Consider the following 16,215-nt stretch of genomic DNA (forward strand, 5'->3'; position numbering starts at 1 on the left):
TTCCAATTTTGAGAGCCTGTTGCAATTGTCGCCTCAGTTTCCTGTTCTTAGCTGACAGGAGTGGCACCCAGTGTGGTCTTCGACTGCTGGAGCTTATCTAGCTCATATAATTTTATGTCTCCAAATTACCCACAGCTGTGAATGCCAGTTTTAATATGTTTGCAAAGATCTGTGATCACTCAGACTATTTCCCTAAAAAGATTTCAGACATATTTTCAACCACCCACCACCACCCGTTCTTTTGATATTCCTTGCCCCCCTTCCTCTCCTGAACATGACTTCAGCACAACGTCAATACCTGTATTGACCGCTCGTCAGGTAACAAAGGCTCAGATAGCAGATATTCTGTAAGTAATTACACTCTGATACACCTTTGTGAAATACAGATCACACCATCAGGGAAATTGAGCTCGACACACTGGTTCGACATCTCGATCATCTCACTATGGAAATTAATCAATGTCATGTCGGCTGCATCTATTAATTGCAGAGCGAGTTGAAAGCAATTTTCTATTCGCCATTTAGTGAAGCATGTAAACTGCTAAACATGAGCTTCACAGATCCCCCTAATGAAAACACTGTTCCCATGTGCCTTTAAAATAACAACCACAGCCAATACACAGATGCTAACACGCCATGCTCCATCTAAACACTTCTCTCAGGTCAGGTCAGCTTTTTCCAGTTACCCACTACTACACATTATAACTTTTCTTATTGTATCCCATATGCAAACAGTTTGAGACTTCTGATTGATTATCCTTATTAGAAAATAAGCCGTTTTTACTAAACAGCAGTCTGATGGATGGGCTGGTTTTGAGCTCAAACTGCTTACTATGCTGCTCTACTTTATTTAATGAGGCAACTGCAGTAGGTCCAAACTGAACAGTTTATTTAGGCCTGCTTAGTAAGGCTTTCTTTGCCCGTACAGTATGCTATGTTTGAGTGCATAATGAGATGCATACACATGACAGAGTTGTAATTTGATTGCATTTTGAGCTAATAACATGCATGTACACACATTTATGAACTATATACAGAAAACCACCCCCACAAACCCAGAAAAAAATATTATTTCAGTTTCCATGTCTAATAAAGCAATCAGAACTTGCTTGTCAAGCTTTTCGATCTTTCTGAAATGACACATCTTTCCTGCTCCATATTTTCCTCCCTCCAGTCACAACACAAGCTCACACACATTTCTGTCACACATTCTGTTTTCATAACTTCAGCTCGTAAGATAAGACACTCCATTTGTTTTTTTCTGAGTCACTGGGTCCTGCTTTGGTATGGTGAACTCCATCACATGTCAGGTTTTCAACTGGCTGTCTTAGAAACTTCAAGTATGTTCCAAAGGAGTTCTAGCAACCAACGAGTAACTCTGATGTGGCAAGGAAAATAACTGAATGAAAATGCGTAAGACATTTCACAACATATTCGATCAGAGAGCAATTTTTATTTATTTCAACTATAATTTCTCTATTTCTGTGTCATCCTTCTCCTCATATATGTCCCCTCTCTCCCTCAAACACCATCCATGTCTTACCCTCTGAGAAGCTGATGAGCCCCAGGAGATGCAGCAGCTTGATTGACGCAAACACCAGCACAACGATGCCCACCGTCTGCAGCCCCTCTGTCTCCCAGATCGCACTCAGCATTGCTCCACCCTCGGTCCACTCTGCACCATCATTCCCCGACCCGAACCCGGAGCCCGAGCCGGCCTCCTCGCCCTCGGGAACACCGCCAGGACCAGGACCAGCGCTGCCACCCGGCCCTGCACTCCAGTTCCCCTGCACCCACTCCAGCGCTACACCGGCCCACACACACGGGCCGGGTGCCTCCTGGCACCCGCCTACTGCCCACTCACTCCCTAAATCCAGTCTGGGTTAGGCTAAAATGAGATGAGCTTCAGAGCAAAAAATACTGCCCTCAGGTTTGTGAGGAGCCTGAAGTCATTAAGGATCTCTCTGATATCAAGGGGGTCACTGAGAATTAAGAAAAGCTGACTCAAAAAGGAATTAAGTCCAAACAAGCTGATCTCAATCCTTCCTTTGTTTTCTTTCCTCTCCTCGCAAATGAAGAGACGTGAAAGCAGTGGAAAAGCAGGCAGAGCAAACTCTGCTCTTCTCTGACAGTTTGGGGCTCTCTCTCGCTCTTTCAAGTGCACTGACTGCCTCACTGCAAAGTAAAGGGAGGGAAGATGAGAGGGAGTGGATATGAGTGAGGGAGTGAGGAGGGAGGGGGGGATGAGACCGAGGCAGAGGGGAGGTGTGGTACTACAGTGGAAGATGCACAACCTCTCATGAGCTATGCATGTTCACATCAACTTCAAACATACTAGAAACAAATCCTAACATGCAAATACAGCACTGATTGACAGAACAGGTTATGGATTTTAATAGTACGACAGTTTTGAATTATTCCGTGTTTTATATGTCTGTGTTTAGACATTACATTTTAGTCATATCGATCATGAATATGCCACTATTCCCAGGCTATGCAAAGGATTAAAATTGAAGATGATGAGAAAGAAAGAGGGAAAAATAATTCCATTCAGAAAAGCAGGATGGACAGCCAAAACTATAGCTTTCATTATAAGGTGTTCATTATAATCTACTTTAATCAAACAGACAAAATAATCTCTCATGCTTCAAACTATACTATGAAAAGATTCTTTGGGAAATCTAACTCGTATTAAAAACGTTTTTTTAAAGGCTTAAAGCTGTGAGAAAACTCAAATGCATACAATCCACACATACAACAGTAAAAAAAAACAGAATGAGGAAAAAAAAGAATACATACTTTATTGGCAACTAAAGGGAACATTTCAGAAAATGTCCACCTATGTGAGTACAAATTGTGCCTTCTCCAGTCCACCAAAGCTGGCTATAGGAGGGTTTGATGGGTAAGGGGAATAGGTGAGTAGGGGGAGTCAATATGTGTCTTTACACACACTGATGAAAGAGAAAGGGGGGAAATGTTGATCCACACCACTTCAATAAATGTAACTGCTTGTTTTCAAAAGGAGTGTGATTCCACTGAGATGTAGAGGTCAGTTGAATGGACCAAACAAAGTGTGTGTGTATGAGAGAGTGAGGGTGATTCATGCAGTCACTGTCGACAGCAAATGAGTGAAGACACCACCATCTACTGCCCCTATGTAGTCATAGGCATTATCATGCACCACCATATGATTTATTTCTTCACAGTATATAGAAAACAGTGTAACTGAATTTATTCACAAGAAATATCATTTATGTTCAAAACATCCAAAACACTATTTAAAGCTCATGAATCTTTTGAACCATTTGCATTTCTAAACAGTTTTTTAGAACTAAAATTGACTACTCTGAGCCACAGAAACATAGTCTGCAGTGTTTTTTTCAGCTTGTATTCCATCTACAATGAAGTTAGCTGCATATATTTTAATGCAAATGCACAAAGCCACCTTAACCACAATCATCATGGCAGTGTATTATTTTAGCAGCATAACAAAAACAGTAAATCACCTCTTACTCAATTGCTCTATGCAGCGTATTTCAGTAATGGAAAAACTCACATGCATGTATTTACATTTAGTCCATCTGCTGCTACTCTTTTCTGAAGAACACACAATGGAAAATGAGGGTTGTAATCCTGTTTCAAAACAAATAAATACATCTTTGTAAATAATTTAGCGTGATGCCATTTGAAAAAGAAAATAATATTGAGCAGACAGATTCTACTTAATCTGGATGGCCATGGGAGGAGTCATTGTTATTCGAGTCTTATCCATATAAAGTGAAAGATACACACTTACAATAAGACTGCATGGACAATTTAAGTGTGTGTGTGTATATGTGTGTGTGTGTGTGTGTGTGTGTGTGTGTGTTTGTATGATGTTCTTGAAATCGAATTAGAGAAAAATGTACCTTTCCAGACAACAATGTAGTGACGTATGCTTCCTGTTTGGACAATTGGCTTGTTCCATTAAAGAGTGACTGCAGAGCCAAATTAGTTCTTTGTCCAAGTTGCCACTATTAATGGACCTTCCATTGTAATCGGTTCACATTAGCAGACAGATTATTTTTGTCTATCAGCCAGGAAAAAAATATTTCCAGATTATGTCACTATTAGCCTGGATCAACTGAACCACATTTCCAGGATAAAGCCTGACATCCGGCGCAGGACTCATGCACCGGATGTGCTGGTTTTGATTCACTTTCACAGCTCTCATCAGTGTCATTTGAAGAGGCAGCAGACAGCTGCTTAGAGGGGAAAAAAAGTTCTAAAACCCCACTAAACACTACCTGTCCAACACTAAAAAACAGACAAAGTCAGCAACTAGTTTGTGAACATAGTGGAGCAGAGCCAGATATTTTTCTACAGAATTAGAGAGCAAAACAGTAATTCATCAAGGGACCAGCAACATAACTCCAAATGAATGTCAATGTTGCTCTGTGTCTGCTGGATGTGTAAATAAGCAAATGTATGCTAACATTATCAACTTTAAGGATAATAATACGTTAGCATTGTGTCTACAGCTTGTTTTTGCTTCCCCCAAGTGGCCAACAGTTATTGCAAGCTAAACTTGTGATAGCAGATAGAGAATAAATAATCATTAATTTTGAATGGTTAGGATCTCTTCTCTGCACTCTGTTAAGTATATCTCAAAAGCACCACAAGTGCCACAATAGCAAGTTGATTAAAGTCAATAACAAAATCCCATGAGGAACAATGCTGGGTTGGTTCAAAGCATCACCCAGCTGGCATTTACAGTGTAGTGTATTGAGTGTAAGCTGACCTAAATGTTGGATGCTTCATTAACTCCTGGGCTGTAACACCCAACTCACAGCAGTGCTGCTAACATGTGGCCACTGGCACTACATCAAGGAAGCCACAGTCACATCACGTAGCCAATCAAGCCACATGAACAGTTTCCTGAATGCAGCCAAGTTTCCGAAAGCCAGAGGGATGCATTGCCTCTGGCCTTACTCTGCCATGGCGTGGCTCTCCATAAAGTTCCGGGTAAAACATGTAGGAGTGATTGACCAATCATAACCGTTCTCCAGCACAGAGATACTATATCCCCCCCAATAAATTATTGACGCAATGAGGGTGGAGGTGAGAGGGTGAGACATATGAGAGAACCCGTCCAACTATTATAGGAGCCCTGATTCTATCAATGCTGCTGACAGGTAAATATTACACCCCACATCTTTCTCCATTAATGTCACACAAATTCTGGACAATCACGATTCTAACACTGTTACAGCATGGCAGTTCGGACAGATAGCAAACACAAAAATTCAGCTTTTATGGACTTAACAGGGCTATTATGTTTTGGAAGATTAAAATTGCAAGAATGGTTTTGTATTTATATTGGAAAAAGGAAATGGAAGCTGTCGAGCGTTGACATTGCTATGATGTGAAACAACGATTTAAGGGGAAAAAGAGCCCTTGAATGAGGTTGTGTGAAGGGCTATTTAGAACATTGATGACTCAAGGTTGCACTGATCTGATGACTTTGTACTGGTGAAACATTTGTCAGGCAAGAACATAACGTCTTACACATAACATTACATTGCAAACAAAGTCTCCTGTCCCAATTTCAGAAGTACAAATACAATCTGCCACAAAAAGGTTCCCTTCCTGAAAGAAAACTCAAGTTTTATAATCTTCCTACTAGGATAACTCATTTGAAAATGAGGACACAAAATGGACTTCTTTAATCTGATCTAAATCATAAAACAGAGATATATGCCTTTTAAAAACACAAATTGGTATATGTTAATAATTTGAACAATTAACCATTTAACAATTGAAATTTTTAGATGGCCACACAAAAAACATCCAATCACTCGATGACAGCTTTTACCGCCCATATCACCACATGTCATAATGTTTTCAGAGAAGGGTTTCACACAGACCTCGTCCATCCTCAGTAACCTCTGGGGGACGGCATCTCTAAGTGATCAGAGTCTGAAATGTCAAGCTGCACTGAGTTCTGGCATGTCACCATCTCTGTAGTCCTTATCGGTGTAATGAACAGGATAAGTCTGACAGACAAACCTACAGCCTTTTTGTTCATATGCCTCTGTAGACTGATAGACATTGATCTTGGGAAAGATTACATATTTTTCACTCATCGCTGCCACCTGTCTTGTCACTTTCCATCCTCAGTATTCGCAAGGGAGGGATCTTATCTCCTCTTGTCTGGGCAGAGTGGACACAGAGGACACAAGCTGACGACGTCAATGAATCACTCTCACCAACGGGGGTTATGTTAAATACAATATATAGAGAAAGGAAACACAAACTGATAATCAATTTATCACATGCAAACAAGCCTAAAACAAAACACTGTCGGCAGTGGCAAAGAATTGTCTTCCAAACTGCTTAGACTATTAGGTAAATAGTTTAGAACAGTAAACTGTGATAACAAATGTTTTAACACCACAGGTGCAGGGGTAATTTAAATGAGTATTTTCCTGAGAATGCAACAACCTCTGGATTTTGAGTTTTTTTTCCACACAGCGACAAATGCCGCTTAACAAACAACCCTCAAGACCAAATTCTCCATTAAGTTTTGGATGTGTTATCTTTCTTTGAGGCACCAGTGGACCAAGAGAGGAGCCGGCTTCGATGCAACCGTCATCAATCAAAGCGACGCCGATCGGTGGATGGGAAAAGAGGCGAAGATGAGATCACCCCGCTGTTTACAGATCAGCTTAGGGTACAAGTGGGTGATATAATTAGGCGACACCTGCTGCGATTTGCTCAGCCATGCAAAGCAGCATTAGTGTTTGGGTTGTTTTTTCCAAGGCACATTAAAAAGAGGCTGTCATATTTACTGAAGCGGCACCTGTGAAGGGGAAGGCAATTATAAGCTGTGAACCGGGGCAACCCTCAGTGAAGCCGCATGTGCAATCAACCATGGAGTGCCACGGGGTGACTCTGATATAGAGGACTCACTTTGTGGACTCTGGAGAACACAGCCTCACTCTTCCAGTTGTGTGTGCATGCATGCATTTACAGGAATTTGCAATTTTTTACCCTTCAACCTCTATAACCTCTATAACTCAACTCTTTCTGCTTCAAATGGCAACTTTCATTCAGTCCATTGAATGTTATCAAAGATTATTAGAAATATGTATTTCTAGTCTTATCATTCTGGGTCAGATGGGTAGTACTGTAAAGATCATTTTCCCACTTGAGTCTGTTTATTCAGTCGAGTTCACCCATTTGCAAGTTGCAAAATTGCAAAAGCAATGGGCCAATTTGACAAAATGCATATGTCTTGTGCTGTGTGTTGGGTAAATTACAGTGAATGTCCAGTATGGCGTTTTAAAAAAAAATGTTAGCCTCCCTTGGTGAATGGGCTGGGCGATATGGACCAAAAATTATATACAAAGTGGACTAAATGTTCAGTTTTAAGTCAAAGCCACAGGTCACAAGCACTTTTATTAAAACAGACTGATCAAAATAAAATGCACATATAAACAACATACAACAACACAACAAAACGTATCCAGCGGAAACACTTGTACAATAACAAGGAGAGATGCAAACACAGGCACAGCTTTACGGAAGAAATTTGTTATGTAACGCAACATCAAACTATATCAATAAAAACGGTATTGTCTCATCTCAAATCTGGTTTGAAAATATATCGATATACCTTAAAAAGTCGATATAGCACCCAGCCCTAAATTCCATTAATTTTCACAAGACATGCCAGCCTTCTCTCTACAACATGCCCACTAGATTTTTATCAACATCCCAATTCATTCCAGATGATTAGTTCAACTGTAAAAGGGAAACGTCAATGGCATTGTCTGCAAATGGACAGTCCCACAAAGCTCAGGGCAGTGTGCTGGAGCTGATAGCATTGACCTGCTTTTCTCCTCCATATTAGCTGTGACATGGCTATCTGACAGCTCACTGTGGACAACATGTAGCGGCAAAAAGCAGGACATGGATTGCCTTTGCACGGCCTGCCTGACATTTGATTTACGGTGCGCTATTCTTCAGCAGCAAAGTGCCAGTCAAACTAAACTTCAAGTGCAAAGATCAACGGGAATATGCATTAGCAGGAGCAGTAAAAGGAGAAAAGACAAGGGAGACATAAAATGGCAGCCAGACTACAGGTCGGCTGGAGCCACTGTCCAGAGCATGAAATATAACGAGCATAGTTCATCAGTAAGAAACGTTGCTGAGAGGAAATCAATACAGGTGGTTATATCTTAAAGGAATCATGAATTTGAGTATCAGGGTATCTTTAATAAATTAATTGCACAAGACACAGGTAAGTCTTGGTGAATCTTATGTCCTATTATGGGAGAACTGTACGTTACATTTTCTTCTATCAATTAGTAGAAAGGTGCAGCAACACCCTGAACACAATCAGAATTTTGACTTGCCATAATATTGATTTTAAATGATGATGAAATGTAATCTCAGACCTAAAATTGATACTACTATATGCTATGGGGCAAACATAATCATTCACTTTATTGTACCCTAATTCACAATGAGAAAAGAATAAAAGCAATTTACTTTTACCCTTCAAGCAAGGGTAAACGGTAAAGTTTATTATTCGATGCAGGGGGCATTCCTAAGGCAAGCTTTGGATTCAGTGTTAATAATATCCCCCTACTAAATATTCCAGTTTTCAATGCCGCTTGATTTCTAGTTAATTGTTTGGAGACATCCCCTGCCATAACCTTATTTAATCTCAGAGACAATTTATTGGAGCAATTTTGTTCAGAGATCTATGATGCGGATCAGATATCACTTAGCAGCAGAGCAGGCAGTAGAATAAAGTCCAACTTTTAAAGACCCTAAAGAGAAACACATACATTACAAAAACAAATACCACACCATGAAAGACTTAGCACATACTTATGAAGCATAATTAGTAAGAATGTTACATTTAAATGTATTAAGCCCTGTGGCAGAGGTAACCAAAGTTTTTTTCTTTATATTAGTTACAGCTATTTTATTTAATTCAAAGCATATATATATATATATAAAAACAAACAGACGTGGAGCAATGAATACAAATTAAATTAAAGGATAGAAAAATATATACATATGATTACATGCAATAATTGTACAGGTTACAGATTAAACCAAAGACAAGACAAACTCTGATGTTTGTTATTCCAAATATGGGAGATACAAGAGTTTAGTGCAGGGTTTTAATTTGATATACAGTCATTGTCCTTTACAGACATGCAATATTTGATGTAAGGCATGTCATATAATACAATTAACTCTTTCCAAACATTATTCATCACGAAAATACAGAATCTATAGCATAATAGCAGTAGTAATAGCAGTGGGGGTCAGTTAAACCTTGCAACAATTAATAGCACAATATTTTGGTGTGGCACACAATCAGGCAGTGTGTTATATTGGGAGGTGTCAAAACAAAGTGTGAGAATTGTGCACAAATGCAGAAACTGATAGAACGCTACAAGTAAAAGTCTACATTTTTCCATGAGCTCATGCTTGGTACTATGCTTTCACACATCTGTGACGCAAACACCAAAACAAGTTCCCGAGACACTCATTTAACTATATTCTATGCATAACAAATGGCAATATGATTTGATAGTATCAAATGTCAGTGTTAACAAAGAAAGATGATTCTTTCTATTATGGTTCCCATAAATGCATGCATTTACAAAAAGTAACATTTTACTCCAACAATACGTGCAAGTATAGTACATGGAGTTAGAGAAAAACAACTAGGTTTTAGGATTGATTTTAGAGGACAGACAAGGTAGCAGCTTTAAGGTCTTGCTTTCTGCATAGCACATTTCTCTGCTAACAAATTGCCAAAAAGCTCTTGCTATTTGGACCAATCAAAGGGTTGCAAAACAGATTTGTAACTCACAAATCCTAACTGCAATCAAAAGAGCTCATGCTAAAAGAGATGGAACGTTTGGAGAGCATTTCCAAGCCAGCAGAAACAAGAAGAGATCACAGAAACAAAAGATTTAAACCAGCTCACTTTTGGTTTAAAGAGTTCATTTCAGGGATGATATAAAGTCAGTACGTTTTTTAACTAGCTTATTCAGTGGCTTTAAAAATCACCTTCACTAAATGCAATGCAAGGTAACGCAAACAGTGTGGCTTTACTATAAAAAGCTCAACACTTACAACTCAAGTGTTTTTCAATCAAGGCAGAAAACAATCTGCCCTTTCACAAGCCAGCCTGCAGAGAGAGCCTGAAACTAATTACAGCACTGTACATGTGGATTCCGAAAATCAGTCACTAGTAGCTCCCTGATCATTGCTGTGCTTGATGATAGAGTATGGCTAATGCCTGTGTAAACACCACTAACACCGTTTAATTCAGTGGGAAGCTATGAGGCACAACATTACGCCTGTAATACCTGTCTGAGACTCCAGGCTAATATCAAAATACTACAATAAATTGTGGAGTTTTTAATATTCCTTCAGTGAATAATATCCAACTAATTTGTTTAGAGTGTCAAAAGAAGACAATAAAGAGCACATTAGCTGTAACATGAATAGGAATTATAGTACAACTATTAAAAAAGAGACAAATGGGTTTGATTTCTAACTCAAGAGATAAATGGACATTCTATTTCATAAAAGAACGGTGTCAAGATTGCTCTATTCAACTACTGGCTTCCTTGACACCTTCCTATTTCTGGATTTTAGACACTAAAGACTGCTGAGGTGCAAACTGCAACTGTCACATCATCCCTGTAATGTTGGAATGTTTTCCAAATGAGCTTTAACCTTTTTGTACTGTGGCAGGGTATGTCATCTTAATGGCAGATTTTTAGTAGTAGGCCTATGCCGTTGTGAGGATTTATACTTGTGCACTGGTGTGTCTGCGTCACTCAAGCGTATCTCGAATAGCATAACCGGTACATAGTGTGTGTGTGTGTGTGTGCGTGTGTGTGGGCAGAGTGTGGTGAAGCCAGTGAAAGTGAGACGGGGATTAGCTCCAGAGAGAGTACCGACTCCAGCGTTGGAGACAGAGAAACATAGTATTTCCATGTAGCAGGAAAAGTTAACCCTCTCCTCGATTTCATGTTGTTCACTGTGAAGGAGCACCCGGAAATGAGTAGGAGGAAATGCGACACTACCAAGCCACGGCCAAGCGGACCAATCACAGTTCTTGCGGTCTGCGTCGCTGTGACTAGAGTAACATTTCTGAGTTACAAGTCAGGTTACGACGTAGGATACAGTGTAGGGTCCGTATCTACGCGTACGGACATACCTATGGCGTAGATACAACGCAGAACCATAAATCAGGCTTTAACGTCCAAAGTAGGAAAAGGCCTTTAAAAGAATGTCAAAGTAGCAAGGAAGATCACAAGGGTGCATCAGTCGCAATTTACAATGATATTTATGAAAAGCATGCAATTAGGAAGGGGCATGCCACTTTTAACTGTGCTGAACAGAGATTGAGCTTTTGGCCTGCCTCATTTACTCCTCCACTCACACAAAACTATTTGCAGGATTTTGGACATGTGAATGTTGTATCTGCACAGAACTGTTTATTTAGTTTTTTTATTTATTCATGCTATTAGTAATTGTTAAATATATAATGTATGTATAAATGAAAAGTGGAGGGAAACCCCCCAGTTTGGCTTATAGTAGCTCCCCACTTCAATACCAGACAAGCAGCAGGTGTGACTGGTTGAGACTGACAGGGCGCTTTGGTTCCCTCTGCTGGCACATATGCTAACTCTCAGATGTACTTCAATGAAAGAGAATGTTTGCAAATGTTATCTGGGCAGCAAAGAACAGCACAAATAATATACTTATGAGCTTATAGTGATGAGCTTCTAATGTACTCTGAAACTCTGTTCTTGCTGGTATTGTTTGTGCAAATAATGGAAGATATATTAATGTTTGTGCTCCTAGCCTTTGCATTTTATAATTTTGGCAGATTCTCTGGCTCACAAAACTATCATATATACTGTGTATATATATATATACACTGTGTATATATATATATATATATATATATATATATATATATATACACTGTGTATATATATATATATATATATATATATATATATATATATATATATACACACACACACATATATTTTTTTATTACTATATCATTATTCATAAAAGTAACAGGATGCAATAAAAAAACACACCAACAAAACACGTCTTAAAGCCATGTCATGGCAACTGGCATGCCCAAGATTAAGCCCCTTCATGTGATTTCTTTCAGCTACAGTACTGTATGCATGTCTTTACTTGTGTGTCATAAAGCACCCACATGCATAAAGCAATATTCTTAGCAAATATTATTATCATTATATTATATAATATCCAAACTATGTGCTTTTTGTGATAAACAGGAATGTGGAAATTGAGAGTATTTGTTGAAGCCGTGCACAGCTCAGGCCTTAGTTCAAATCATCTCATATGTCTCAATGAGCAGTCTGGATCCATGCATATTCTTGTTCACTTACAGTTCTGTACTTAGTAACACAATACTATTTGCCATGTTGAATCGCAGCCTTGTATCACACCAATGTCCTACACACTGCTTAAGAAAAACACATCCTTAGTGAGTCAAAGGCACACAGAATGTATAGCCTGATCCCTAAACACAGCCCAGTCGCTTCAGCAAGGATTTAGAGGAAAACCTATAACATTGGGCAGAGAACGTGTTGCAGTCTTAACATATTCTGTATAGGGCTGGGCAATAGGGAGAAATTCAGATATCACGATATTCTTGACCAAATACCTCGATATCGATATTGCAGCGATATTCTAGGATTGACAATTGGTGCTTTAACAAAGTATCTTCACACTTAGATTTTAGATAAATAATCATCAGTAATGTGGACATAATGTGGGGAAAAGGCAAATAATAGAACAGCTAGAACAGTCTGGTAGGTTCAGAAAGGGTCATCACTTTACAATGCAGCCTTTAAAACCAGTATAAGACAACACTTATGTCATATTACAATATCCAAAATCTAAGACGATATCTAGTCTCATATCACGATATAAATATAATATCAATATATTGCCCAGCCCTAATACGGTAACTCTACAAATGCAACACATAGTATGGGGCCCAGTATAGGATGACAAGTAATGCTGGTGACATGAAAAGTGCACTGCTTTTGGACAGTTGGATGCAAGCATTGTTCTGTTCTACTCAAATATTTGCTGAAAGTGATTAAAGAAATAACTCCCCTCCCCCTTTAAACATCCTTTCAGTTAAAGAGACAATCTGCACAGTACTGGTTTTGTCCATTTGTAATTGGAGACATTTGTTACATCCCATCCCGGCTGATGAACACCTTCAGCAGGGGAATAATTTGCGTAAACTGCCATATCAAAGGCTGCTCTAGCCGCTCTTCGCGCACCACTGTCACGCCACTAAAGAGAGAGTGAAAAGAGCCATTTGTGTCCGGCTGTGTTGCAAGTCTATTTTTAACCATAAGCCATCAAGTGGGAGAGTACTACAAAGTAATGAGAAGCCCTATATATTTTGTAATCTCTGCTTGTGTGATTAGTTTTTGGTAAGATCTAGTTTCATTAATAAACAATAAAAGCATCTCAAGTTCAGTTGGACCTCTGAATAGGCACTCATCCTACATACTACTTATCAAAACCACTGATCAGACTAAATTTTAATATTTTTGCTTTAATATTAACACCTAAAATCTTAAAAGTTGTCAATGCTCTTTCTACATGCTTTACAATTTCAAAGTACAGTGCTCACAATGGATCCTGGGTACTGTAGGCACAGTTAGACAAGGCAAAACTCCACTATAAGCAGAAAAACACAATTTCCTAAGCTAAAATGGGGTAATCTTTAAAGTATTTTAATAGTTTCAGCTAAAGTTTATCAATAATTCATATAAGCACATAACATTCATTTATTAAATAATATGCATGTTTAATCAAAATGGTGATTATATTTAAAACGGGCAAAATTCCCAAATGCCAGACATCAATAATAATGTGTTGAATGTTTTGTAAGGGCAATTAAGGATTTAATCTAGATTCTTTTTCTCACGAGTAATTTGATTGACATTTTGGGCATTGTAAATCATTTGTATCTATTGAACTAAAATATATTTTTTTTTTCAAAGCTGAAATCTGCAATCTTTCATTCATTATTCAAAAATATGTATGGATTCACATATTTCAGACCACCCCCACAAACAAACTGCTAAAGCAGCTTTAGTGGGATTTTCACAATTCCATGTGTGAATGTGATTGTTGCTGTTTGTTTAAGTGGGCGTTAATATAAAAACATTGTTTCGGATATTACACCACGAAAACAGAATGACATCACTACAGTAAAAACATAAGGAGGCACAGTTTGAAAGAAAAAAAGGTCATAACTACTTACATTGATTAAATATTACAAATGCATGCATTTACAAGTAAAAAGAGCAAGTATGTCAATTCTAAATGATTTAAACAACTTATACGCTAGCTGGTCGAAGATGTTTGTTTGCGTCTCACTTATGAAAGCCCAGTCATAAGGCATAACGCTTGGCAGCCTACAGTAAGTAGAGCCGATAAATAACAGGTGGTCTTCAGTGCCAGAGAGACCCGAAGACTGAATATTAGATTCACACTTTTGAGGGAAACAATCTTATCGTATGGCACTTTAACAAATCTCCAGTGGGCCCAGGTTCAACCATTCTTCTCTTGACTAAGCTACATGGAAAACATGGAAAAGAACCTAAAAACCAAAACAAAGTTTAATCAAGAAGCAGAGGTCCTGTTTCATATTAACTGCTATCAATGCAGTATTTATGTGAACGCAAATCACTGCATGACCACTTAAGAGTGACATAACTTTGTGTCAACTTTTCATCATTAAAACGAGACAAACATCCTCACTCTTCCTTTACAACTTGCTCATTAACACTCCAGTTTCACAAAGATAATTTCTGAAGGAGCAACATATTACCTAATCTCATTTTAAATTCACCCTTTCATTCCGAAGTAAAAGCAAATGCCATCATGGCAATGTCCAGCTCTAATTGGTTAACATCAAGGTTCCAGCTGCTGCAGAATTACATTCAGTCCTCAATTGTCTCACTCTCATTTGGATAAACAAGTTAGCCAACCCACAGATGACGCAAGCTCTCACATTCAATCTAATTCAATTCAAATGTAATAAAGTAACCGTCAAAGTGGAAGCAAAGTGTCAAGATGCTACAAAGACGATTTGATGTCAAATGAAAGCTTGAGATGAATTGAGATACAGTGAAAAGTCAAAAACAAAGAATTAAAAGCGTAATGTCAGATTATTGTATTAGAGTCATCATGACTGTTAAGCCAATTAGCAGCAAAGTCAGGTGAATCATGCAGAAATAAAACTTATTAAATTAAAATGGCGTGAAGCACAGCTGCAGAGGCTTCGGTGTGATGAGTGACAGACTGAAACACACCACTGAAGACTTATTTGTACGAGGCCAAAACGTTCACATAAGAAGGTCTAACTAGAAAACGCTCTGACATTTTGACAACATTTTTTAATGCAAAGTAGCTTGTAGCATAATGTATCTTTTCAGGATATTTAAAAAAGGAGTCACATAAAGACAAAGATGAGAGCAACAGATGGGAGCCCTGAATCACGACTAAACATATTGAGAGGCACTTTGTCTTAACACATATTTAACCACTGCAGATGCTTCAGACAAACTCACAGTCCGTATACAGTCCCACCAAACTACACGATACTGTGTTGAACAACACGTGGTTGATTACTACGAGAAGAGGGGAAAAAAAACACAAAAGGAGTTTGCCGTTTCCTTACCGTCATAGCCCGTTGCTAACAAACCAAACCGCTCCAGCACCTTAACAAAGAGGACCACAACCACCAACACAGCAATCATTTCTATTCCCTCCGAGTTCATCAACATGTCGGACGGGTCACAGCCTGCCCATGGACAGAGACACAGAGCTCAGCATGCAGCACTGTCTGCAGGCCATTAAACTCCACTTAAAAGCTCTGCATCTCTAGGTCTGATGAGAGACCGGTACAAGTAAGGGAGGGAGGGAGAGGGAGAAGAAGTGTGTAGAAGAGAGAAGAAGGAGGGGGGAGACAGATAGGCAAGGATAAAGACGAGGAGGTGTGAGGAGAGAATGGGAAAAAAGAGGCAAGGACGAAAGAGGGAAGAGGAGAAATAAACCTGATTGTGTCGAAGAGGAAGAGATATGATGGACACTAAAAAAAAAAAAAAA

The 16,215-nt window shown here is 38.8% G+C and overlaps 1 protein-coding gene across 6 annotated transcripts in view; it reads right to left on the reverse strand.

Annotated features, from left to right (window-relative positions):
• The window catches only part of kcnip4 (Kv channel interacting protein 4), a 145,197-nt gene that overhangs the window by 31,370 nt on the left and 97,612 nt on the right, over nucleotides 1-16,215 (reverse strand). The window contains exon 1 of one of the 6 annotated variants that reach the window (XM_035993635.1): nucleotides 1,544-2,186. The exons of the other annotated variants lie outside the window; for them this stretch is intronic. Within the exon in view, the coding sequence (XP_035849528.1) occupies nucleotides 1,544-1,655 (112 nt within the window). The 5' untranslated portion in view covers nucleotides 1,656-2,186. Of the gene's footprint in view, nucleotides 1-1,543; nucleotides 2,187-16,215 lie in introns of those variants that run through there. 6 annotated transcript variants of the gene reach the window in all.

The sequence above is a fragment of the Sander lucioperca genome, chromosome 17 (genome assembly GCF_008315115.2).
Source record: "Sander lucioperca isolate FBNREF2018 chromosome 17, SLUC_FBN_1.2, whole genome shotgun sequence".
NCBI lineage: Eukaryota > Metazoa > Chordata > Actinopteri > Perciformes > Percidae > Sander > Sander lucioperca.